General features: G+C 40.2%; 3 protein-coding genes and 3 non-coding genes across 9 annotated transcripts; 1 reads left to right on the top strand and 5 right to left on the bottom strand.

Annotated features, from left to right (window-relative positions):
* Positions 1–496: 496 nt before the first annotated feature.
* On the bottom strand, positions 497–2,693 carry rps11 (ribosomal protein S11). Of its 2 annotated transcripts, none has more exons than XM_020652495.2 (5): positions 2,534–2,693; positions 1,931–2,071; positions 1,605–1,680; positions 1,003–1,132; positions 497–682 (listed from the first exon to the last, which is right to left on the bottom strand). In XM_020652495.2, the coding sequence occupies exons 1-5, from the start codon at positions 2,546–2,548 to the stop codon at positions 559–561; spliced, it is 486 nt and encodes a 161-aa protein (XP_020508151.1). In that variant the 5' UTR covers positions 2,549–2,693; the 3' UTR covers positions 497–558. The 2 variants fall into 2 exon arrangements, with proteins under 2 accessions (XP_020508151.1, XP_020508150.1); XM_020652494.3 differs by having other exon boundaries at positions 2,512–2,629.
* On the bottom strand, positions 773–856 carry LOC114921217 (small nucleolar RNA SNORD35). The gene has a single exon (XR_003809508.1). It is a non-coding gene; the product is annotated as a small nucleolar RNA SNORD35 (small nucleolar RNA).
* LOC114921215 (small nucleolar RNA SNORD35) lies at positions 1,280–1,362 on the bottom strand. Its single transcript, XR_003809506.1, has one exon. It is a non-coding gene; the product is annotated as a small nucleolar RNA SNORD35 (small nucleolar RNA).
* LOC114921216 (small nucleolar RNA SNORD35) lies at positions 1,774–1,859 on the bottom strand. Its single transcript, XR_003809507.1, has one exon. It is a non-coding gene; the product is annotated as a small nucleolar RNA SNORD35 (small nucleolar RNA).
* Positions 2,694–2,959: 266 nt separating the features above from the next.
* LOC109997857 (apoptosis regulator BAX) lies at positions 2,960–7,074 on the top strand. The gene is made up of 6 exons (XM_020652493.3): positions 2,960–3,147; positions 3,939–3,987; positions 4,081–4,239; positions 4,358–4,493; positions 4,609–4,713; positions 4,807–7,074. Exons 1-6 carry the CDS (start codon positions 3,117–3,119, stop codon positions 4,903–4,905), a joined length of 579 nt encoding a protein of 192 aa, XP_020508149.1. The 5' UTR covers positions 2,960–3,116; the 3' UTR covers positions 4,906–7,074.
* A 1,597-nt stretch (positions 7,075–8,671) lies between these two features.
* map3k14a (mitogen-activated protein kinase kinase kinase 14a) lies at positions 8,672–21,758 on the bottom strand. 3 transcript variants are annotated; one of them, XM_020652490.3, is made up of 16 exons: positions 21,549–21,758; positions 14,903–15,172; positions 14,735–14,816; positions 14,393–14,609; positions 13,831–14,211; positions 13,617–13,751; positions 13,380–13,509; positions 12,991–13,119; positions 11,271–11,375; positions 11,019–11,176; positions 10,767–10,917; positions 9,956–10,267; positions 9,767–9,876; positions 9,464–9,602; positions 9,239–9,339; positions 8,672–9,124 (listed from the first exon to the last, which is right to left on the bottom strand). In XM_020652490.3, exons 2-16 carry the CDS (start codon positions 15,156–15,158, stop codon positions 8,963–8,965), a joined length of 2,568 nt encoding a protein of 855 aa, XP_020508146.1. In that variant the 5' UTR covers positions 15,159–15,172; positions 21,549–21,758; the 3' UTR covers positions 8,672–8,962. The 3 variants fall into 3 exon arrangements, with proteins under 3 accessions (XP_020508146.1, XP_020508147.1, XP_020508148.1); XM_020652491.3 differs by lacking the exon at positions 21,549–21,758 and adding an exon at positions 17,508–17,652; XM_020652492.3 differs by lacking the exon at positions 21,549–21,758 and adding an exon at positions 17,255–17,399.
* Between the last annotated feature and the right edge of the window lie 3,502 nt (positions 21,759–25,260).

Below are 25,260 nucleotides of genomic sequence, written 5' to 3'. Positions count from 1 at the left end.
AATAGACGAGGAAGTGTTCCATAATGATGCAGTTGTTGTATTTTCTGTTAATTTAAAGTAGTTATTTCAGTCGGGACTTTAACTCTAGATTAAAAATGGATTCCATTAATCTACGCTCATTTGTTTTGATTTGCAGGCGGACGTGAAGTGAAGATTTACAATTAATTTCGCACAGCATTGTGGGTGGTAAAATACAATTCATTTCCTGAAAGCACGCATCCAATCCATACGGCATAAAACCCAGAAGTTGGTATCCATACTGAAATGTTCAGTATACTGAGGTGCACCCAAAAAACGCACACTGAATGACCACTGAAGTTCAGTATACTGAAACTCCCTACTGAAAAGTAGGTACAGCCTACTGAACTGTGACAATTCGGAAACGGCCTGTGTATAAACACAAAACTAAATACACAATAAATAGCGAGCAGAACTTGATGTTCACACTTTTTTAAAGCCCAAGTGGGGGTGATGAAAAATTGCAAAAGAGGCAAAGTAAACAAGGTTTCCTTTATTTGACAGTGAGACAAAGCAGCCCAAAAAGCATTTATATCACACCTAAAACTTCTGGAACTGCTTCTTGGCTCCAGCAGCCTTTGTCACTTTGAGGACGTTGAACCTCACCGTCTTGCTGAGTGGTCGGCACTCTCCAACGGTGACAATGTCTCCAACTGTGACGTCCCTGCAGAAGAAAAAGAGAGGACAGGTTGACGCAGGTTTCCAAGAGCCAATAGATGAAGTTTTAACTACGCTTGAACAAGAACTGAAAAGCTAAGCTGCATCAGTGAATGCCAAAGGCAAATTCGTCAACGCTCATCGAGCTTGGAAGACCATCGTGAGAAAAACATCATTTGCAGCAAATTATGATCATTTCACATGCATGAAAACTTAGGGGGGCCTTTGCTTTTAGATAGTTGTCAAAGTTTGGAAAGCGCAACAACAATGCATGACTCAAGTTAGCTTTCACAACAGGAACTGGAGAGAACGTAGGAAGAGCTGTACCTGAAGCAAGGCGACAGGTGGACAGAGATGTTCTTGTGCCTCTTCTCAAAGCGGTTGTACTTGCGGATGTAATGCAGATAATCACGCCTGATAACAATGGTTCTCTGCATCTTCATTTTGGTCACCACACCTGCACCGCACAAATACACAAAAAGTGAATATCACAAGATCAACAGCAATCAAGTTAGTTAACACTTACAACCTCTAACGGGGTTCCTTAGACTAGACGTTCCTTTAAGTTAAACTACATTTCTAAATTACGTAACAAGATTGCCACTTTACTACATCAGTGTTGCCTTTAGGCAGTATCGTCAGAACCCATGGGGCTTGGAAGACCATCGTGAGAAAACATCATTTGCAGGATAGTGACAAGAACAGCAGTTCAGCATGTTAAAAAACTGGGTTGCTTCACCAGTAGCTGGCCAAACATTCATTTCAGCCATCAGTTCACACATTTGATTTCTCAGTTTGATGTTAGATAACTGCATCAAACAACATCAAAAAACGCTGTGCTTGATCTTTAACTTTCACACCAGAATATGATACAAACGATGTTGCAGCATCCCAAGTAAGTGCCAACAACTTCAAACTTTAAAACTGACCAGAGAGGATACGGCCACGGATGGAGACGTTTCCAGTGAAGGGGCATTTCTTGTCAATGTAAGTGCCGTCAATAGCCTGTTTGAGGGGGGGGGGGGGGGGGGGGGGAGAAGGGAGTACATCATTACACTCTGTATCGCATGTTCTTTAAGTATATAACATTAGTAACTCTGGACTGCATCAGTAACGCCAAAGAAGGCATTTTCGTCAGAACCCTGAAGGCTTGGAAGACCATCGTGAGAAAGACATCACTTGCAGCTACTTAACTGAATCAATTAGAGGTGTTTAATGTAGTTGGAGTAATGTGTAGATGTCTAAAATAAGTCACCTCTCTTGGGGTTTTGAAGCCCAGCCCGACACTCTTGTGGTAGCGGGGGAGCTTTTCCTTGACCTCCTTGCCACCATCAGCGACCAGAACACGTTTCTTGTTCTGGAAGATGGTGGGCTGTTTCTGGTAAGCCCGCTCGGTCTGCAACAAAAAAAAAAGACGAGTTCACACACTATAACAAAAACCATTACATTACCAGCACTGGGTAAACCGCGCGGCCTCCTTAGGATTACTTCCTCTAGTCAAGGACGACAATATAAGAGCATTAATGGATTCAGGTTGTATTGTTTAATTAGTTTTGCCTGGTGTGAGACCACTTGTTTAGCATCCACAGCGAGGGACAAATAATAGAGTAAGATATAGAATACGTGGTCGCAGGCTAGGCTATGCGAATTAGCATCCCAGCTAGTTCAACGTTACACGCGGGTGTGTAGGAGGGGTAACAACAAATGCCAATTATTACATCTTAAATGTGGTCAGAGATTACTAATGATCGTGTCTAACAATCACGTAAAGGCAACCGTCCAATAATGTTTGATGAAGGTAGTCCCTAAAACGTTAAAATATCGATTTATATTCACCACGCCGTTTTCTTGGACATACTTGTGCATCCGCCATCTTTGCCAGCCGAGTCGTAAAGAGGCCTGTGAATGCGCGCGACGCACGGAAGAGCAGGAGGGACGGGAAATGACGTCACCGGAAAGGCGAGGCTAATACAATTCAACCACATGTTTTTTTGTTTTTTTTTTAATGTTTCGTTAACGTTATTTTTAAATAAATGGTGCGGTTAATTAATTAGTGTGGTCCCGAAGTCCACCAAAGTGGTCTTCACAAGGCGCTCCCGTCTAATGTCGTGCGTGCTGCGGGGAACAGATCTACATCGCCGCAGCCAGCAACTCGGCGAATTTTAAGATTTTAACGCGAGCTACACAATCCGGGTACTTTGCCCAAAACGAGGCCGGCCCTGGCCCCGCCCCTTTGTGGGGCGAACTCATTCCCGAATCAAAATGTACCAGTTTCACGCTATGACATCACACGTCACGTCACGTCACGTCAAGTGTTATGCAGGTTAGCACATTTGAGAGCCCTGCACTCGCTCTCCTCAGCAGCTGTGCCACAAACAAATAAAAAACGGTGTCACATGAGTGTACGGAAATACGAAAGACCTTAAACACAACGCAACAAGATGGCATCACACCCGGGAGGAGGCGATCAAGGTAACAGTTAGCATCATCAATATCGAACATTAAATTTGACCTGACATTGTTGTCAACGATGTAATGGGCATAGATCCGCTGAAATACAAACAATTTTTTCTTTTTTTTTTGTTCGCTGTTGTTTGCCTACTTGGGAGTGTCATTAGCTCATCTGAACTTTAGCAAGGAGGCTAACTGTTAGCTCAAGCGTTAGCTCAAGCTAGCAAAAAAAAAAAAAAAAAAAAAAACCCTGTGCCTTTGAAGTTAGCTTCATCCGCTGGCCCCGGATAGACACACAACTCTCATCAGCGAGGGAGCTAAAAAAAAAAAAAAAAAAAAGTGTTGACCGAAACCGAATCACAGGTATCAGGATGCTACTGTTTCGCATTTTAAAAAAAATAAATTAAAAAAAATCATACATTTTTATGTAACATCAGTTCTTCATTGAGTGAGTTCGGTAAATAAACTTAACACTTGTTACAACAGACCCTCGGCTGTGTGCTGCCTTTTGTACACTGTGAGTTTCTTCTTCTACCTTATTAAAAACAACAACAACGAAAGCAGAGGAGTGACTGTAGATTTACGGGAAACGTTTTGACGTAAAGAAAGTTGATAAGTAAATTTATTACGTGTGGCTAACACAGTTTATTTTTTATTGTTTTTTACACTCGGATATGATTGACAGGAAATGTTCGTATACACCACCACACATTTTTCAGTTATGACTAGTTATTCTGTGTATTATATAAGTCGTTTTGAATCAGTTGTTTTATTAGCATTGTAATGACATGACACTGACCTTTGTCCTTCAGGCAGTACTACAGATCAGATACTGGAAGTGGGAGCTGTTTTGTTAAAGGAGTAAGTATTAACTTTATAGTTTGGAATGGGAATTAATAAATTGGGATACTGTTTGAATTGTGTCTGTTTTGCTGACTGTGTCTCCCTGTGTAGTTTCATCTATGAGCGGGTCCGGCGGCATGGAGACGGCAATGCTACAGTGACCCGGGCGCAGCTGGGCGGAAGTGAGCTGTGTGACCCGAACCACAAGAAGCTCGCCCAGTGCCTGCAGCAGATCGGCGACGAGCTCGATGGGAATGTAGAGCTCCAAAGGTGAGCTCACCTGTTCGTCTGTCGGATCAGTCACATTCCAAAGTTTGAGCAATTATGAATTACAAGGGTTTTCTATTTGTATTCTTGTTCCTTTATTGCTGAATGTGATTTCCTCCAGGATGATAAACAATTCATCAATCAGTCCCACAAAAGACATGTTTGTGAAAGTCGCCATAGAGATCTTTTCAGATGGGAGGTTCAACTGGGGCCGGGTTGTCGCCCTGTTCTACTTCGCCTGTCGCCTTGTCATCAAAGTGAGAAAAGCAGCTCTGTTGTATCTAACCGACCAATAAAGACAACACAAAGTGGCGTATGTTTGTTTGATGGAATTAGGCCTGTCTGAATAATCTCTCATTTACACCACAACAGGCTCTCATGACCCAAGTTCCTGATATCATCAGAACAATAATCAACTGGACCTTGGACTACCTCCAGGAAAATGTGATCAACTGGATCAGGGAGCAAGGTGGCTGGGTAAGAAGCTAATAAGTGGATCAAAATCATCATTTACTATATTTGCATTTAGGAAGCATATTCATATTTGTGTCTTCTTCTCTTAAATGTTAGGAGGGGATTCGGTCCTACTTCGGCACTCCCACATGGCAGACCGTGGGAGTTTTCTTGGCTGGTGTTCTCACCACTGTTCTAGTCATTCGCAAGATGTGAGAGATATAAGGAAGGGATGCAAGAGAAGGACGGCAAAAAAAAAAAAAAGTACTACGGAGAACCAGATGTTGACACTTAAAAGAAAACAAAAGGAAGTAATGTCAGAATAAACGAGTGGAACAAGAGGAATCTCGATGAATTTGGACATGAGGAGCGACTTTTCGTTTCCGCCTCCCTTTCATTTTCATGATTGGGAATTAGACTGAACGCACCGTCGTACCCATGATCCTACGCCACTGAGGGAGTGAGCGGTGCGCGATTACGTGCACAAAATCGAGAGGGGCGGGAGGGTTGGTCAGACTTGAACAAGGAATGCATTTTAAATAATTTATTTTTTACTTGGTACAGATTTAAAAAAAAGTCACTGCAATGTGTTTTCAAAACAATATATCAGATAAAGACGTGGAAGTTACATTTCTCTCAGCACTGTTTTCCTTTAAGTTTTATTTCTGTTCTACTCAGTTTGCATTTCTGTTAGTTCCACTCTCACCGTGAGTCTCAACAAGGTGTGTATGGTTTCTGTCTTCTTCACTTTGTTAAGTGTTAACTGGTGTCAATCTGTGCTGGCAGTGAAACCTGAATGGGATTGGTCACATTCTATTAAGTTAAAATATGATTTGTTTTGCAAAGATTAATTAGATGTACCGAGAAGATGCTACAGAGAAATTACGTCTAGGCGACAAAAAAACAAAAAAAAAAAAAACATTTTTTTTACCCCCTTCGATACACAGCTAAACCTTATTCAAGCTAACACAAGTGCCACCTCAAAGATTTGTATAAAAGCCGTTTCCACATTTGCACTCCTGAAAATATCTCAAGAATTTCAGGAGGACTTCCCCTGAAATCATCCTGATCTGGTCAATCACACATGCGCCACACAGCGGGAGACTAGTCCTGTTGGATGGGGGGGGGGGTTCTGTAGTTCGGTCAAACCTGGTCAATAGAAAATTGTAATGCAGCAGTTAAATCCCATGCACGGAGATCGTACCAGTTGCGTACATACAATCTTTGGCCGTGCACCGATCGCAGGGAAATAAGATCACCACCCCTCCAACTCGCTTGAGCTATATTCCCCTGATTTATATCGTGCTGCGTTCTCTCATCAGCTTACCTGGACTTTCTGCGGAAAGAAATATTAGGAGGCTGGCAGGAGAAACTCTGGATAAAGTCAGAGTGAAGAAGTTGTCTGTTTGCCTTCACACATGCAGCTCATTCTGCAAACGTCAGGAGTTTTGTGCAAGTGTGAAAGCACGGCAATGTTCCCTTTTACATTCATCTCACGTAACAAATGTACAGCTTATGGAAAATTTCATTGTAGGCTGCCTTTAGGCATTTGACCAGCATTGTGACCTTAAAAAAAAATAGTTTCGAATGCAGAGACGTGTGAGCCATAAACTGTAAATATTAGTGGACGAACCCACCGCCCCCTGTTAATACAGGCTGTCTCACCCCAACTTTACGTCAACCTAGCGTCAAGCTAAGAGCTGGAATGGATGCAGGTCCTACGCCTCTTGACAAATGGTTCCATTGCGCCCGCCCGTCAGACCAGCTACACGCTAACGCTTCTCCTTCAAAAAATCAAAACGGATGAGTTATCAAAAAATTCACCACATGCTAAATGTGTGTTGATGGAGACATTAGCTAGTCATACCAATGTCTTTTTCTGAACCAGGCTTTTTTTTTTGTTTTTGTTTTTTTGAATGGGTGTTTATGTGACTTCCGGTGCATCTGCAGCCAGCCTCAAGCTGACACTCAACAAACTGCAGGATTTGCACTAATGCATTGATTTCATTTTTTCAATACTTGAGGTTGCCGCCTGGTATGAACAGATATTCCATGTGGTCTTTGGAAGAAGTTGCTCCACAGACAAAGAAAGCGCTCGATTCCTTAGAGATGCTTACCTCACGTCACACAATTTCCAAGTACTGTATTTTATGTGAGCAATTCAAACTGCAATCATACCTAAATCACAAACAGCTTTTTTATAGCCTAAATGCTCCTTGTTTGTCAGTGCCTTGGTGTTTTTTTTACAATGAAATCACTTTCATATTCTCAAATTTACTCTTTTTCTATCACATTTGTAAAGTCAAAATCAATTTCAAGTCTCCCTGAAAATCTTTTTGCAGTGACCTTGTATGTTGTAATATTGAAAATAAATCTTTAACTTACCGTCGCTGAAGACCTGTATGTTATTGGGAATGGGGATTTTATTTGTAAGGCTTTTAGCAGTACTGCTCTGAAACATGATTCTGATTTGTAAACCATTTGCCCCAGCTGGACTCTTAAAGCTTGCACGATTTACAGCATGCTCTTTTCTTTGCTAGCACCTATGGCTCTAATGAGGGCAGATTTGGCCAAACTTTACTACTTCATGATGGGATCCCAAAAAAAAGAGGAATGTCCCCAGATACTCATTCCTTCTTACTTAGGATCTTTTGCACTTCCATATAGGAGGCTGACACTTAAAGTTAAGTGAAATATTGAAGGAGTTATCAGCTGATTGATTTCCCTAACATTTTGGCAACACAAATGTCTCCCTCTGGGTGATGATAACATTCTCAGCCACATTTTTTTTTTTTAGTACCATTAAATATCATCTTATGTCCCAAGGAAGCCATATTAGGACTTCATGAAGTCACCCGAGGAACCTCTAAAGTCCTGATCCACGGATAATAGTTTCTGGTCTGTTGGAAACACAATAACATTGTCACAGAGGAAAGGAAAACATAAAGAGACACAAGCAAGAGATGGAACATGGAGCAAACTGCAAACTGCATCAACCTATACAACGATCAGATGGGTGTTGAGATAATGCTGAAGACTACGAGTACCAGAGTTTTCAAAGTGTGTGAAGTAAAACACACGTTTCACTTGCTTTTAGGTGAAAAATAAAAACAATGGTTGGTTATCTCAAAGGGAGACTGAAGACACGTCATTGGAGTATTTTAATGTCTGGAAAAAAATTGGTTTTGAAAACTGTTGTGATTATAGTTTTGAAGAAATGCTATCATAGCTGTGCTTTTCCTTTTCTTTAAACGTACCGTTTATTTGTATTATGTGTCCAATTTGTGTTGGAATTGTTTTAAATGCATTAACAGTATGGGAGAAAAAATATCAACACGATATGGTATGTTATATGAATTGGTTTATTTTGTACCCAGCAAACCACACAACAACTTGGTAGTGAGGTAGATGATATATTCATTTCTTCGTGCAGATTTCCCATGTAAGCTTGTAGGAAATGCAGCCGAGTATTTTAAACTCATACATTGGGTCACTCTTGTCAATGTGACGGTAATGCTATTTCTATACATAGCTTGTGTATGATAGCAACAGAGTAAAGGTCAGGGGTCATTAAAACCACTGACGTTCAACCTCAAGAGCTCATAAATACATGTTCGAAATGTCATGAAAATCCTGGTATTTAAAGAAACCTCATTTAACCTTTTATTCTTATATTGTCGTTAGATTTAAAACAACAAAGGCAAATTATTTTCGGGGGACTACAATTGAACGTTTGAATATAATTCAATTCTAGCTAGTAGTTTTCATGCTGAACATGTGAACATCTCCATCATGTGCTCTGATGAAAGATGGACACAGACAGGCTAACATGTTGATTGATGATTGATTTAGTCTAGGATGATAACATTCATTTAATTCATCAATTTGGATACAACAGCATCACTGTGGATTTGTTTTACTAATGAATCAGTATGATATTAAAAACTAGATGATCAAGTAACCAATAAGGAATACACATACAACAGTTTCATACAGTTTATTTTTCTCAATTTCAACCATTCAATAAAAAAACATGTAAACATCACAGTCAGAAAAGCTCAGTGGTTGGGCAGAGTCATGAGCACCCGCAAGGCAAAGAGACACATTACAAAGATGAAAGTTTGCTGAGCAGGCAGTTATGGTTAAAACATAATTACCATTCCTAAAAGCAGGATATCACACAGACACAATTCAACAATAAAACATGTGGACAGTGGTCAAGATTAAGTTGTGGTCGATCGAGAGAGAGAGAGAGAGAGAGAGCAGGGGGCTTTCATCTGGTCTCCAGCACTCCGTCTCTGATCCTCCACCTCCAGGCGGAGCTGAAGTCAGGAGCAGGAACGCAGCAGAGCTCCAGACCAGACTCCTGCACCTCCTCATCGTGAGCAACATGCTGGCCCTGCATAGTTTCCAAGGTGAAAACCCGCACAGAGATCTAAAAAGGAGAAACACAAAAGCATAAAAAAAGTGTAATTTTACTCTTTTAAAAACAGTCAAAAAGACAGACCTTTGTCTTGATACACAAGCGTGTGAAGCTACTCGCCCTCACCTGATCACTGATTCCCGTGGCGATGTGGCCCACCTTCACACAGCGCTTCTCTCTGATGCGGATATTTCTCTGATTGAAGTCTCTTATACAGACATCCACCCCTGAGCCAATCACAGAGCAAGATGAGACACATGGCATAAGGGAAAATGAATAACATGTTGGATTTGTTTCTACATTACTGTTAAGTGGTTTAAAGGAAGAGAGATGTTCTTGTTTTCATCTCACCTTCAAAACAGCAGGGAGGAGGAAGCTGTGTGTGACTCAGCAGATCCACACTGAAAACCGGCACATCTGGCTGACTGTTGAAGGAGAAAACACCAGAGCTGAAGTCGTCAGCTGGGCTCAGAGACCAGCGGCCAGAGTCCTGGATGTAACAGGTTAGGAACAGACATAGACAAAACAAACAGGAGGTTGTTAAGATTAAGCTTAATGAAACAATTATTCAAATTGACTGAGTAGTTATCATTTTGATTTCAACTTTTGTGCTTTCTGAGTTTAATGTAAATCAGTAATTTTCCTCTGGGTTACCTTTTTGTCCCATGTTTCCCAGTTCGAATAAGGGTCACTGCTGAGACAAGACAAAAGCTGCTCCTGCTTCTCAGCTGAGTGAAGCTGCGACAGACTGTTGAGGTAGAAATCTGCAAACAAGCAGGAAAGCGATCAGCAGCGTCCAAATAGTTAACATAAAAAAAATCTGGAACTTGAAAGAAGCCTCACCTCGCTCCAGTTTGCGAAGCTCCAGTACAGTGGTGGTGCCTCTCTCGGGGTTAGGCTCAGAGATCAGCTTTTGTGGAGAGAAAGGTGAGCATCGCTTGGGCTCACTGGAATCAGCCTCCTTCTCTTCCTTGTCGTCAGCCAACTCCTTTGTGTTACTCCCTGTTATGACCACCTTCCAATCAGACTTCCTCTGTTCCTCCTCATCCTCACCGTCAACGATGCAGTGGAGAAGTTGCAGGGAGTCTGCAGGTTTGTTGGCAGTGTACAGCGGGTCTGTGTACGGCCCCTTCACTGGGCTGGTGAGTCCTCCCACTGCCATCACAAGAACAGAATACATTTAGTCTTTCGACAGAGATGATGAAGATGTATCCAAGGCATTTTGGGTGTCTGCAGAATGCCTGTGTAAGGCTGTGTTAGTATGGGTGAAAGGAGGTCATGGACAGCCATCAGCACTCGCAGATTTCCAGAAAACAAAGTCTCACTATGTCCACAAATGTACAAGATCTGTGAGGTCCAAAAAATTTGGATTGGGCGTTCCTTTCAGGCTGATACGATCAACGCCAGCTAAATCTTCAGACTTAAAATGTATCTACATTTTCTTATACAGCTAGTTTTGTCTTCAGATGCTAAGATTAAAAACTCAGTACACAAAAAGACAGTGAAGCAAAAATGAAACACAACTTTAGAAAGTTATCAAGTCTTTTAAGGAAAGTTGTCCTCATAACTTTGAAACCAAATGCATACCAGTGGATGCCTGCAGTGACCTGAACACTATAGAAAAGTACACTGCAGGTTTTTTGTTTTTTTTTACCTTCTTTAAGGGCTCTGGAAGTTTTGTCTTTGAGCTCAGAGGCTGATGCTCTCTTAGCTGGATCCTTCTGAAGTCCCGCCTTGATAACTTCTGCTGTGAGACGGCTACATTCAGGTGGGATCTCCCTCAGAGGCGGAGGCTCATTTGCGATCTGTAATCATCACATGAAGACTCTGTCAAAGTCTGATTCAAGGACTGGGCTAAACATCGTGGGGATGAAACAGCAAGGTGTGTTGTCGCTGTGAAGTTTACCTTCAGGTAAAGTCTACAGGTGTAGTATCTTGTCCAAGGCTGACACCCATTGAGCATGTGCAGAAACATACAGCAGCTGCTCCACACATCTGCTTTGGCTCCGCGGGGTTCCCCTTTAACGATCTCAGGGGCGATGTGGGTCTCCGAGCCCTTCAGGTCTATATTGGATTACATCAGAAAACAATGAATTAAGACATGGAGGATAAATAACTCCTCTTCTTAACTGAATCACTAACACCACTCAGTATTTACCTCTGGACCCATTCACGCTCAGTCCCTTATTGTCAAGCCTCTCCGAGTGTCCAAAGTCACACAGGAAGGTGTCTCGACCGTCCTCCGACAGCAACACATTATCAGCTGTGGGTAAGAAGCAGAGTCAATAATCTACTTTTGTTTATCTTCACTCTGCTCAGAGCTCCTAATGGCTCTGTGTTTATTTCCATGCGTGTAGTTAATAGATTACATGATAAGACACATTGCAGCTACAAAGACAGGAACAGTCTAAGACAAAAAGATAAAATAAAAAGGAAATTTGAAGTCACTTGAGGACAGCTGCCATAAAAAAAACACTTTAATACAGGATGAAAGTCAAGTCTTGTAACTAACTGCCGGCAGATGAATCGATTTGGCAGCACTGTCTTCCTTTACTGAGACATTTCAGACACCAGGTGGCGCCTGAGCTGTGACTGCACAATCAGGCTGTTTGTCTGCCCTCCAGCTTGAGCTTGTTTGTGATTCCTCAAACCAAGGTCCCTTTCTGTTTTTTTCATTTCCTTCTTTTAAACACGCTTTTCCACTTCATTTTCACCATCTTTCTTCTCTCGGTCTGTGCCGTCTTGTATCTGCACTTTGGCTCTCTATCACTACTTCCTCCTCGTCGTCCCATCCCCCCCCTTTCTATTTCGTTCTCCCTTTCTTTCTTGCTCTCCTGATTCTGGGCACATGCGCCGTTTCTAAAGTGCAGCGGTGAGTCACACTGTGGGAAATTCCCAGCCCGCCGCTAGTGCTAGTCTGGTTTCTCAACACAGGTGCTGAGGCTCTATATCTGTGACACTTGTGTTCCACACAACAGCTGCACACCAAAGACAACAAATCCACTGATGATAACTCATTAGAAAGCTGACTGAATCTCTGTATAATCTTATTTCCAAGCTGACACGTTTATTTGTTTTGTCTGATTTGACTCTTTTGGCACTTTGATCTGTTACATTGCTGCTGTTAAAACTCGCATGGCTGTGTTTTGGTGAAAAAACAATTGTGATCCTTTTTGTTTTGTTGTGTCTTTAATAGTTATAATTTGGATAAATCACTTGGAAGAGTGTTTTGTTTGAAACAACATTTCAGAATGTATGAATATTTAGGTAGATACAGGAATGGAAACAACCTTAAAAAGCTTTAGAAAACATTGAGATAAACATTTTGATTTCAAACATCTGTTCTTCAGGGAGAAGAAAAAAAAAGGCCTCTTGCTTTAATTCTACTGCACATTCTGTTTCTTTTGCAGCTAAATTATGTCATATATAATACTAAAAATGGCAATAAAACTTTGTCATCAAAGAAAAAGAGAGAAAAATGGCAGCTCACAATGGCAAGGGGGCAAACTCCAGGTGAAAGCCAGGTGCTCTTGAAGATTAACAATTAAACTTAATGGAAGAAAGCCAGTAGGCTATCATTAGGCACACTCGCTTAGAGACAAGGATAAGGCTCAAATCAAACACGAGCAGGAGAAAAACACCAAATGGTTGCTTGTGTTGGATCTTATGACATTTGTCCTTGTCCCTAACCAAGTGTACCTAAAGACAGCCTGGCAGCTTTCCTCCCTTCACTCATAAAAGAATTGTCTTGAAGGGATTATTATTATTACTAGTTATTAGATAAGTGACTGATCCATTTTGTGGCCAGAATCTAAACAGTCTGGATCTAAACAGTCTGATCCTGATTTCACAATTCATGTGTTGACTTCTTAACAAACCTTTAATGTCCAGATGTGCCACTTTTTTCTTCCCTAAGTACTCCAGTGCTGTCAGAACCTGTGAGTGGTAATGGAGACTTAGGTCCTCTGGCAGGCGGCCACGCACCGCTATCAGCTGGCCCAGGGAGCCTGGAAAAAAACAGTACAATTTGTCCAGGTTTAAGATGATATTTTGATGTAAATACAAAGTATCTGACTCCGACTCGGTCCCTTCTTTTATGGCCTGGAATTTGATGACAAAAGCAAAAGTGCAGTTGCCTCTGCTGTGCATGTGTTTGCAATTAATTCACTCCATCTGACAAAACAGTCACCGGCCTCACCCTTACTCTCAACAGTGAGTAGCAGCATCTGTTGTGGGGGAAAATGATGCAGAAGTGAGCCTTGCTTACCAGCTTTGTGGTCCATGAAGAGGACAACATTTGGCCCCTCTCTCACAACTCCAAAGAGCTCCACCACACGAGGAGATCTGAGGGTACTCCACGTACCCACCTCCTCGTTCTTGAACCTCTGCAGGCTGACCTGGGAGGCAAGGAAGGGGCAAGTATGTCAGATCAGAGCAAACTTAAAAACAAAGCAGTTAAAAAAAAAAAAAAAAAACACAAAGAGGGTGATGGGCTCTGCGTTACCTTTTTGGCAGCAAATTTGAAGCCTGTGTTGACATCCTCAGCACTGTGTACTTCACCATAGGAGCCTTCCTTGATGAAATTTGAAAGGACATATTCCCTCCCTTCCTTGTATTCTGAGTCCATAGGCTGGATTTTCTGACAGAATAAGAGACACAAGTTAGTTTTGTTGTACCACATTACAGAAAAGAAGAAGTAGAGTGGTGGTAGAACATACTTCATTGTAAAAGATGATTCCCTCATTGATGATAGAATCAGCTGCTGAGATTTCATCTTCCTCTCTTACATCCCTCTCAACATCTTTGAAGAAAGGCCCCGCATAGCACCGGTCCCCCTGACTGACGCTGCCCCTAAGGCCTGCGAGGGCCAACGAATAGTCTCCCAGACTGCTGACAGAGTCCGATTCACTATCCTGTCCGTAGGAAGGAATCAGGGGGCCGTAGTCCTGGTCCCTCCAGTTATGAGGGGAGCAGCTGGAGCCTGTGTTGTAGATCTGTGGGCTGAAGATAGAGGGCCCTCTGTTCTGCTCTTCTAAGCTTTCAACACTGCTACAGCAAGAAGTGCTGAGGTCGCTTCTTCCTCCAACAGACGAGTCCTCCTACAGGGAGACAAGTGGGTGATCAGACTACATGATGTTTGCATTCTCAGGTGCTTGAATGACATGAGAGGCAGCTGTTTCTCAATGTGATTCAAGATGGAATCACTGTAAGCATGCTCAAGGCAGCATTAAGAACATTTTAAGACTCTTATGTTATGCGAAGAGTAGTCTGAGTGTGTACCAGGATCCGAACCCGAGAACGTCCACTCTCCTGTTCGGGGACTCCAGAGGGCATTCGATGTCTGTGTCGCTGCCTCTGCTTCTTCTTCTCATGTTTTTTCTTCCCTTTGCGCCTCTGCTTCTTTTTGGTGTTCTTTCTCAGCCTGAGCTGCGCCGATGAGCTGCTCTGCTCCGGGACTGTGGTTGGATACGCCACGTTGTTGTGCTCCGAGGGAAGACTGAGGCAGAAGTATGAGGGTGAAGATGTTAATACCAGACGTTTTCTCAAACAATTCAATATGGCTTCTCGAAATAAATATGAAGTGTGAAATGTGGAAGCAATGCTGTAAAGGTAATGTCATACCTGCTGGTGAAGCAGTTAGGAGAAGGAACAAAGGAACGTTCAGAGCAGGATGGACTGAACTCTTGGGAGTCCTGGGTTTCACCTGAGGAGAGCACAGAGTCACGTTTAATTCTCTGTTCACGTTCAGTGATTTGATTCATTACAAGAAAACCCAAAAGATAGAATTACATTCAGCTTGAGCAATGAAGGTTGAGGTCTTCAGTGGCATTTCTCCCACTTGTTCTGCAGTTCCATGTGTCAGGACTTTATTTATCAGCGGGCTCCAATGCACGATGTAGCCCATCATGCTATCCTTTCCCTCCTCTTCCTCCTCCTCTGGCTCCTGCTCCGCAGCCGAGCATGGTGGGTACGATCCCTTCAGATCGGCTTTCGATGACCCGGTGAACGGGGATGTCGAGTTAAAAATCCTTTGCCTCACCGCCATTTCATCTGCTGGATCTGCAAACAGAGAACATCACAGGGAAAAGATAAGTGAAGTGCTTCCTACAAATAATAACATTCATGTCATATTAGTCATATCCTAAAATCTCTGGGTTACTTATTGGGAAAATGATCTTGTAACATTTGACAGTTGACAGTTCATTGTTTTGTTTAAATCCCGACCGATTAATCGACTAGCCCATAATATCAGCCGATACTTGCTATTGACTATTTGATTACGATGTTTCTACATTTATTGACCAGACAAATAGAATTTCATTTTAATTTAATTGTAATACACTAGCAGTTCTTTTTCCACCAGCAGAGTGTGTTATATGGATTACAACAAGCATTATCACTCTCAAGTGAAACGGTGATGCACGTATATGAGCAGTTACTTTCCAGTTAAGTCAAGTCTTTGATATCCGCATTTGAGGGATCAATGCAATAAATGTGTAGATGTATATCCACCTCTACAGATTTCATAGATCTAAGAAAGATATCGGCCGATATATCAGAATCAGATTTTTTTCTCCCTTCCCAATATCCCAGAAAATCCCATATCGGACGGGCCCTAGTTGTGATATTAAAACAAACTTTTCTTATTTAACATAGCCAGAGTGGACATATTTTTAGATGTTCAGTGTTTCCCACAGAATGACAAGATACCTGGTGGAGAACGCGCTCTAGCTCTCTCTCGCTCTTGCTGTGTCGCGCACGCCAGCAATTTTATGAGTAAATGAAACATTTAATAAAAACAGGTCGGAAAAATACCTGAGCGGCCATACATTTACCTGGTTGGCCCGCCCAGGTATCGTCTATGTGTGGGAAACACTGATGTTTTTTTTTTTTGTTTGACTAGCTGTCCAAAACCAATGAAACGTGAGTTTGGACTTCACGTGACTGTCATGTGTAAGAGAAGAAGAGAAGCAGGAACCAGCTTATATTTTGAATTTTTCCTTTAAAAATGAGAAAAGCATTGCGCATTAATATTCTATCAATTAACAACAACATTTAAATAAGTTTAAACAACTGTATACCTTACAGTGGCATACAATTACATTACATTTATGTCCTCAAAAAAAAAAAACTGCACTTTCCATTTCTTATATCATCATCCCTAATGAAGTTGACCATGTGGCACCTCTATGTTGGATCGAGAACACCGCATCATGTCTGTACAGTTAATCACATAATTGCCAACTACCATGAATGTGATAGTGATGATGTTTAAAAGAGGAAAAACTGGACAGCGGCAACACATCGTCATTCTTCTTTTCTTTGATATTAAAGAGAGGTTTCATGTAACACCACCAGGCCCTTATACGCTGGTTCTGTTTACTCCAGGGCTGCAATCAAGTACACAGGCTTGCTTATGTACGATATCCAATCCAACTTTATTTATAGAGCACATTTAAAAAACAACAGAGATGTATGTAATTCAAGGTGTTTGGTCCTGCCATAGAGCACATATTAATCAAGTAAAGAGATCACCGTATTTGACGATGTCAGGTAAGGTCATGATCACCGGATACAAACCGAAACTATGAAAGTTTGCGGTTTGCCGAGGAGACAGGAAACTCAACCCGAGCCTTGTTTTGACAGTTGCAACTGTGTCGCTCAATGTAAGATCAGAGGAAGTGATGTTCAGCAACGTTAGGGTGGCTGAATTTTCAAAAAAGAGGTTTACATGATCGACTGTCTACAAGGTTATAACAGTCAAAATATCAGCAGACTCAGACATACTCATTTTTATCTCAGCACTGCTTCATTCATCACCGGCAGGTTAAAATGCATCAACTACAAACTGACACCGCAGTTTCAGCATGTTACATCAGTGAGTCCATTTCACTAAGCTTTTGCCTGTTCCTCAGTCCTTCATTCTTTCTGTAAACACACACACACACACACACACTCTTTTTTTCCTCATAAATATCAGACTTGGATTCATCCTCAGACCCTGACTAAAACATTCGCACAGCTCCAAAAAAGTTGTTTTCGACAATACTAACACAGAACACAAACAAGTCTTGAGAAAAAACTGCCACATATCTGTAGTCAAGCTTCAACTGAACGTTTAAAGTTTAGTAGCGTCATTACCTTGTGTGCCAACTTCATGCACTGCAATATTATCACGAATAAAGCAATTCAGCTGTCACTTCCTTCTTAAGACGCTGCACAAGTGCTGTGAAAAAGCACCACCACACCAAACCACACCACACCACACCACACCCCAGCGAATTTATGTGGAAAGGAAGTAGCGACAAGTCACAGCAATAAACACAACGACAAAAACAACTCGGTGGGTGTGTGTGTGTATGTGTGTGAGAGGCTGAGGAATGTGTAGACCTACCAACAGGCGCAAGTCCGAGCTGCTATTCTGCTTAACCTGACATCTTCATGAGTGAAACTAGGTGCTGCAGCTCTGTTTGTCTGCCTTGTCTGTTCTGATTGCTCCGCTCGCTGCCTGATGCTGGCTCCCAGCCAACGACGGGGGAGGAGGAGTCTGCTTACAATGACTTATGGGAAATGCATCTCCAGTTCCCCATATCTTCCCTCCCTAGGCTCTCTCCAGCAGGGCCGGCTTACTAGCGCTTCCCTTTGACTAGATTGAAGGATAACATGGTTGGTTATGCTTTTGATGATGAACTGTGAACTTCAAAAAAACAGAACTTAAGCTCTCTGTGGCCTACGCCTGCCCAGATTTACTGTAAGCAGGATAATTATGGTCCATCAAAGTCGAACTCTCAGATGGTGGCCAATGATTCATTTCTGACTTCCCACACACTTCTGCAGTATAACATGAAGCATGAAGGTGCGCATGACCTTTATGTGCTCTGATATCTTTATAAACATGCGCAGGCTGTGCTGTATGCCGCTAATATCTGTCCCGTCATTTGACACACCCACTCACTCTTCACAATATGACATGCCATAAAAACAAACATCAAAACGTTGTTATCGCCAGACAGAAAACTTGTGTCATATTCCCCACAATCCGTGCTTTATCTATCGGACTGATGGTGACAGTATGATATTATGGGGATCTAATGGAAAATATACGCAAGCAAGAGAGCTTGGAGAAAGTGCATGAGCTGTCACTTGAAATTTGAGGTCTGAAGCAATCTCACTTTTTCTTTTCCTTTCTTGACTCCATCTACCATTCTGTGTTAAGATGTGTTCGTGTAACGGTGACCCTTTATGATACATCTCATTCTGTCTCGTACAACAAGGTTGGGTGGCCCTCTCTCACGCAAAGAAAGACGTGATATTAATTGGCATCTTTTTATTCATAAATCTCTCATAGGAAAATTACCGTCATGCTTAAAAGAACTCGTACATCTTTCAGCTGGGCATTACCAGACACGTTCCTCAAAAGCAGTTACTGTTGAATGCTCCTCGAGTCAGAGCAGGATAGGGAAAATCTGCTTTTTTTTCTTATTCTGCACCAGAAACTTGGAATAAGATCCAACATCCCCTTTTGGGTTTTTGCATTTTACAAACCTCCCAGTTTGAAACCATTTCACACAAGTGTATTTTATTGATCGCATTTATGTTTTGAGCTTGATTTTGGACTTTTTTTAGTATTAACTTATTCCTTTTAGTTGTCTTCGCTTCTTAGAAAAGCCCAGTCTGTTGATGTTTTAGATGTTCTGCAAAAAGAGACCTACATAAAAATATACAGTACACCAAAACAAGACGATTTAGTTAAGTTTTGTAACTATTCATTCTTTTCATCATTAAGAGCGATTTCCGCAGCTATTTGTTCGTTCCAGAGGAGACAGAAGGATTAAACAGCCAGCAGAAAATGAACTCCAAACTATCTGATAGTAGATCAATCATTCATCTCAATGAATCCAGTAATTCAAAAGGCTAAGATGTACAATTTAAAGCTTCTCTAATGAGATTATTCTCTGGCCTTCTGTATCAATAGTCTTTCTTTCTTTTTCTTTTACTTTTGGTTGCACAAATCAAGATCATCTGAGATGTTTTATCGAGCAGTGGGAAATTGTGAGGCACTTTTTTTGTGTTTCTAGTTGTACGATAGAGATCAAACCAACATTAAGGGGAAAAAGGCATCAAACAGAGGGAAAATGATAAGTTGTTGTTGTGACTGTCACTTTTTCAAAAGATGTCTGACAAGTCCCATCGCAATTACCAAATGATTTATGTAACTGAAAAACTTTCAAGACTGTTTCATTTAAAATGTATAGGGAAAAGCGGTACAGATAATGGATGGATGTATTTCTAAAACTAGCAAATCCTCACCATTGCAACCCAGGAACCAATAAATCCTCTGCATTTGACAAGAAACACTTTTGTTTATCCCTTTCATTCATGATCACAGTTATAACATTTTAGTTTATTAAGTTCACTTTTCTCAGTACAATCCAAAGCTGCTATAGAAGATATTTTAAGCCAAGCTGATATACCTCTTTGAAAGTGTCGATAGGAGCTGACACGATAAGTTAAAACTCAAAAGTTCTATCAATTCCAATCTAGTGTTTTTCAGAGAGATCCAAAGCCAAAGGTTCACTTACAGTGGTCGGCTATATTGAGCAGACTTCAGCTTTACACCCACACAGATTAATGAAATTCCAAAGCCTTTAGTAAGGACAATAAAAAGGGACTCAACCTGCAATCGGCCACAGCACACACACACACACACACACACACACACACACACACAGCAGATCATTCCTTAAGGGAATACGTCTCTGTGCTGGACTTCACATGAGCAGAACATTTAAGAAACCATATGCAAGCTCGACTCACACTCTTCAATCACACCTCTTTTGTTTGTTTTTTTTAACAATTTCTCTTCCTACTGTCATGTGTCTTTTAGTTCCTATAAAGAAATATTATGTCATTACAGTGAATAACTATACCACTAAAGTCATCTTGGCAGCCCCAAATGTACAATGTGTCATTTTTATTTGAACTGATAATTACCTGTACATCTATTACAGATATTTTAAATGCCTGTTTACTTTAATAAATATTTTCGAGTAAAACAATAGTTGATAATACAGCCATGTTTTTTTAATTGTGGTGTTCAATGTTTGTCTATATCACTGGTTAACTGGTTTTAAACTGTTGGATGAACAATAAAGGGACATTTAAAAGGACATTTGGGAATTTAGAATGCACAATAACACTATTTTTTGGAGATTTGTAGAAATAAAACTTGAACTGAAAGGCCTATTAAATAATCAACAGATTGATCAATGAGTGATGAGGATCAATAATGACAGAATCCTTGGTTGTAAACCCTGTAGAAGACCTGTTCTAGTGTGTGAGCCCACACTGTTGTGATATAGCTCATTTTAGTGAAAACATTGTAAATTCTTAGTAAATGTAAATGTAAATGTTCTCATCATTTTTGCAGTGAGGGGACATCATAGTTCAGCCTACTCATTCATGCTATAAAACAAACCCATGTGCGGGGAAGGGGGTTAGAATACAGGCCATGAAAAGTCAATTGGCGTATGTATACATGTATGAAAGTGTGAAGAGGCAGCCGGCTTGGACTCCACATACAGAAATTGTCTTGTATCACTGATGTTAAGAATGAAATCTGGTAGGTGTGAGTCACCAAGTACTTAACATTTACACTGTATGAATCATCCAGAGAAGCACTGATAATGACATAATCTGAATTAGCCCAGAACACCATTAGACAACAGGAAATAGGTAAAATAGCTGCTTTTACTCTATACAAAATATTTGCTCTTGTTTTTATACATTCATGTAAGTGATTGTAAGTCTCTCCCCCCCTCAAAAAAAAAATATATATATTTCCCACTAAGTGATCGTATGTTTATTATAAAGTTTTTGGCTAATTTGCCTATTTCTTTATTTCAAAGGCAGTAGTACTTAAACATCGACGTATCTGAAGACTTTAATGAGAAACAAAGTATCCAACAACTGCGAGCAGCTCTGCGAAAAAGCCCACCAGCTGGATTCAGTGGTTTTAATCAGACACATCTGGCTTCTTCAAGAGGCGGATTTTTTTTTTTTCTTCAACAACTGTAAAGTTACTGCCGAACATAACCTACAGTAACAGCAATCGACCTTTTGATATCAAATACTGGCAACATATAATCAAACTAATGTATCGTAAAATCTCCGTTGCTGCTTGTATCCTTATTGGAGCGAGAATACAAAGTTTCAGTGTACAAGCCTACAAATGAGGACTTCCTCATAGCCACATTTACCGACATTTTTTTTTTTTTACTTAGAATTGGACACAAATGTTTAGGCCTTTCTTTTTCAGCAGTTATGAATACAAACGTTGTTGTCTGACATTGAACACGTAAACACCATAAAAACAAGGTCACGGTATATAAAACAACTAGGTTACTGTTATATGTTTAGGGTAATCTTCACTTACCGAGCTTCCAGTAAGAAGGCGTCGGCCGAGGCAATCAAATAAGCAAAGCACGAATACGGGTTTCCGGTAAATAACTTGAAACGTTATTCGTTTTCTGCGTTTGACTAAATTAAGTTAAAATGCTATAACACAAAAAACAGATGTCTCTTGAATCATTATTTTTAACTTTTAAAAACATGTTATCGCTGCTATTCGCGTTTGCATAGTGGTTGGTCGTTATGCTTTTAATTTGAAGCTTGAAATTAAGTAGGCTTCTTCCTGTATTTTTTTTTTATTATTAGATCAATTTCTATAGAAGAGTAGGAAAGAAAGGAAAGAAAACTGACTTTTTAAGCAAAAGCTCTATAATGTTTTTTTATATATCACCCCTTTTCATAAACTAGCTAAACTTACCTATCTCACTGTTTAATTTTGTTTTTTCGCGTGTAATCATTTCTTTCTATCATAGACAACTTTTTATATTTTATTTCTCTCGCTTTAGAAAAGTCAGAAAGTTCCTAGATTCCACCGGCTTTTTAGTTAGTGCTTTTAATTTGAACCATTTGAACAAATAAACTTTTTTCTGAAAATCGTTTTTTTTTTGTGTGTATTGACATAGAATCACCACTAGATGGAGTCATAAACTACTGGCTGGAAGCGTTTCTACTAGGGGTGTAAAAGCATGGTGTAAAGATGAGATGCAACGAAACGAGACGATATTTTAACAAAACTTCGATGACAAAATGATGACTGGAAAATGTGTCTTTTATTTGATTGAAACACACATAAAGGAAAGTAATGCAGGTCCACTTTGAAATTAACTAATTTAACGAATTAGTATTCCTCGATTTTCTTCACTCTTTGCTGCAGTTCCACTAATAATACAAGCCCTCAGATGAACATTAGGCCTACCTATTTTTTTATTCAGAAAATGCTTTTAAATTATTTTTGAATAACAGACTGTAATATAAAAAGCTTTGTCATTTCAAGAAAAATATGTTGTTTCCTCCCATCAGGGACATCAACTTTGCAAACATATATTTTTTGTGAATTACAGGTTTGCTGTAAAAGATTTGTAATAGTTTTTTTTTTCTTATTTTTTCTTTGAGCTTTGACAATTTTGAACACGTAACACACACTTGTGTGTATGCACTGGCTGCAAATGCAGCACATGTGATTGAGACAAAACAAATGGGGAGTGTTTTGATGAGCTATATCTTCAGTTTTTCCACCAAAGGGCTCTAATAGATTTTGTTTAGCTAAATTCACAGCTGCAGCCTAAAGCAGGCTGTAACGTTAAGTTTCTGATTGATTTTATGGGTGATTTTCTGAAACAGATGCCCTTTCAGTCCCAAGTTTACATTTTTTTCAAATACAGAGACCACAAAATCCATTCCAAATCCATAAAATGAAATAATCTGGTGTTTAGCATTATAATGCCATTTAACTTAAATACTTTTTCTTATTGGTAAGGAGGGCCAACATTTTGCATGTTACCACTGACAGTCTTTCCATTTTTATTGAACATCGAGCAAATAAAAAATTGCAATTTATACCCAATTTCTGCTGCTAAAAAAACTATTTATTGTTTCTGTTTCTTTTTTAAAACATGTATTTATTTGATTTATTTATTAAATTACAAATTTGATGCCTTTCCCCAAATTTGTTTTAAACCCTGTCACGCCATTTACCCTCTTTAAAAACTGTGCTTAAGTCCCTGTGGCATCATTTTGAAGGAAGTGATGTCAGACAAGTTGACAATGATTAACATCCTGCAAAGAATAAAATTCAGTATCCTTTGTCACCAATATTTCATTTATTTTCATTTATTAAGATGATTTTTGGGCTTTAGGGGCGGCTGTGGCTCAGTTGTTAGAGTCATTGCTTCTCAACCAGAAGGTCAAGGGTTCAATCCCCAGCTGGGCAACATGTCAAAGACACTTAACTCCAAATTGCTCCTGCTGCTTCATTGGTGGTGTATGAATTGGATAAGTTACTTCTGATGGATGATACCACATAGCAGTCACTACCATCAGTGTGTGAATGGGTTGGTGTGACATGCAGTGTTAAAGCACTTTGAGTAGCCAGAAGACTATAAGCTCAAGTCCATTTACCATTTAGGCCTCTATTCAGATAGGACAGTGGATAGAGTAAATAAGGAGAGAGAGAGAGAGAGAGTGGGAAATGACATGCAGAAAAGGACAGCAGGTTAGCCCATCAGCGCCCCAGTATTTCATCATTTTTATCATACACATGACATTGTCAAGCTTTACCTATTATCACTGATACTTGAATAATTCATAGTGAATACATTTTTAGAATAAAATAAAAACATTTCTTAATGAGCACTTTTTTATATAGCAGTATGAAAAACTATCAAAAGTAATACCGCCAATGTACATGCATATCATCAATTCAATCAATGAACACGCAGCTTTGCATGACTTTGATTGATTTCAGATTGAAACTGTGAGGTGTTGTGCCAGTGCTCTGGTCCCACTATATAGGCTACAGTCCACGGTCCCATTATTAAACCATTATTAAACCATTATTAAACGTCTGCTTTAAAATCAGTGTGCCACCAGATGTCACTGTTTTTCCTGATAACGAAACCGCAAAGCTTGTTTACGTTCTTCACAAATAAAAAGAAAACCGCTTCATGAGGCGTCATCTGCCAATCGTTGCCACGCAGACGTTTACAAAGTGGCGATGGCACCTTCCATGGTGGCTGGATTTTGGTTCTACATCAGACTACTCCCCCATGTTGGCTGCAGCTCTGCGTCTATGTGCTGACATCGCGAGATAGTTGTCACCTCGACCAGAAATATCTGCACGTTAATACCGCGAGATCTCGTCACGACCCTAATTTCTACAGTAAAATAAAGGACTATAGGAAATAACCGTCTTCGTCTTTCATGCTCAGCAATGTCAGACGCAATTAAAAAAAAAAGATTCTTCCCAAAAAATGAGGTAGCCTATATTGCAAATTTAAAGATGAATAAGTAGATCAAAATTAAAATGAACATAGTCTACTGAAAACCCAATTGTGAATTACATTCCGGTTTTAAAACGACCTTTATGCCTACTTATTTCTATAACTGGCCGATTGGATTTGAGTCAGGAACACTGGACTTAATATATTTGTTTCTTAAGTGTTACTTGTTCAAGCAGTTTTGAGTCTGTGTCATGTATGAATGAAGGCAAAGAAAATGTTGATAATTTGGTTTTCACCTCTTTCAAAAATCTATTTTCTGTATATTTTATTGTCATGGCAGGTACTTTAAAACGCATAATTAGGTCTTATGATCAAAGGCAGAGACAACCATGCAATGTGCGGGAATCGTATGCACACTTTTACCAATATGACTAAGTTCCACACCGGGATACATTATGCCCACAACATAGGTTATGTCTCTGTCTTAAACCACATAACAGCAAAAACACTTGTACCCCAGTTCAACTACTGGGCTCTCTCACACATTTACAAGAGGCAAACAATTTTCATTCTGACTCATTAGACCTAGTGCGCACCACATAACACAAATTGAAGCTCTATTATGTGGCCAGAGACCAATAGGCCTACATCAGGCAGAAGGTTAAAACAACAACAACACCTATAATGATATTTAAATTTAGGCTACAATTGCACATTATAATAATCATGACTAACTTAAAGCCCATGGAAACCCAAATCCAAAAAAGAGCTTCTAAATATGTTATTCATTGTCTTATA

This window comes from Labrus bergylta, chromosome 16, assembly GCF_963930695.1.
Source record: "Labrus bergylta chromosome 16, fLabBer1.1, whole genome shotgun sequence".
Lineage (NCBI taxonomy): Eukaryota > Metazoa > Chordata > Actinopteri > Labriformes > Labridae > Labrus > Labrus bergylta.
The sequence above is the reverse complement of the archived record's forward strand: the minus strand, read 5'-3'. Positions and strand labels throughout refer to the sequence as shown.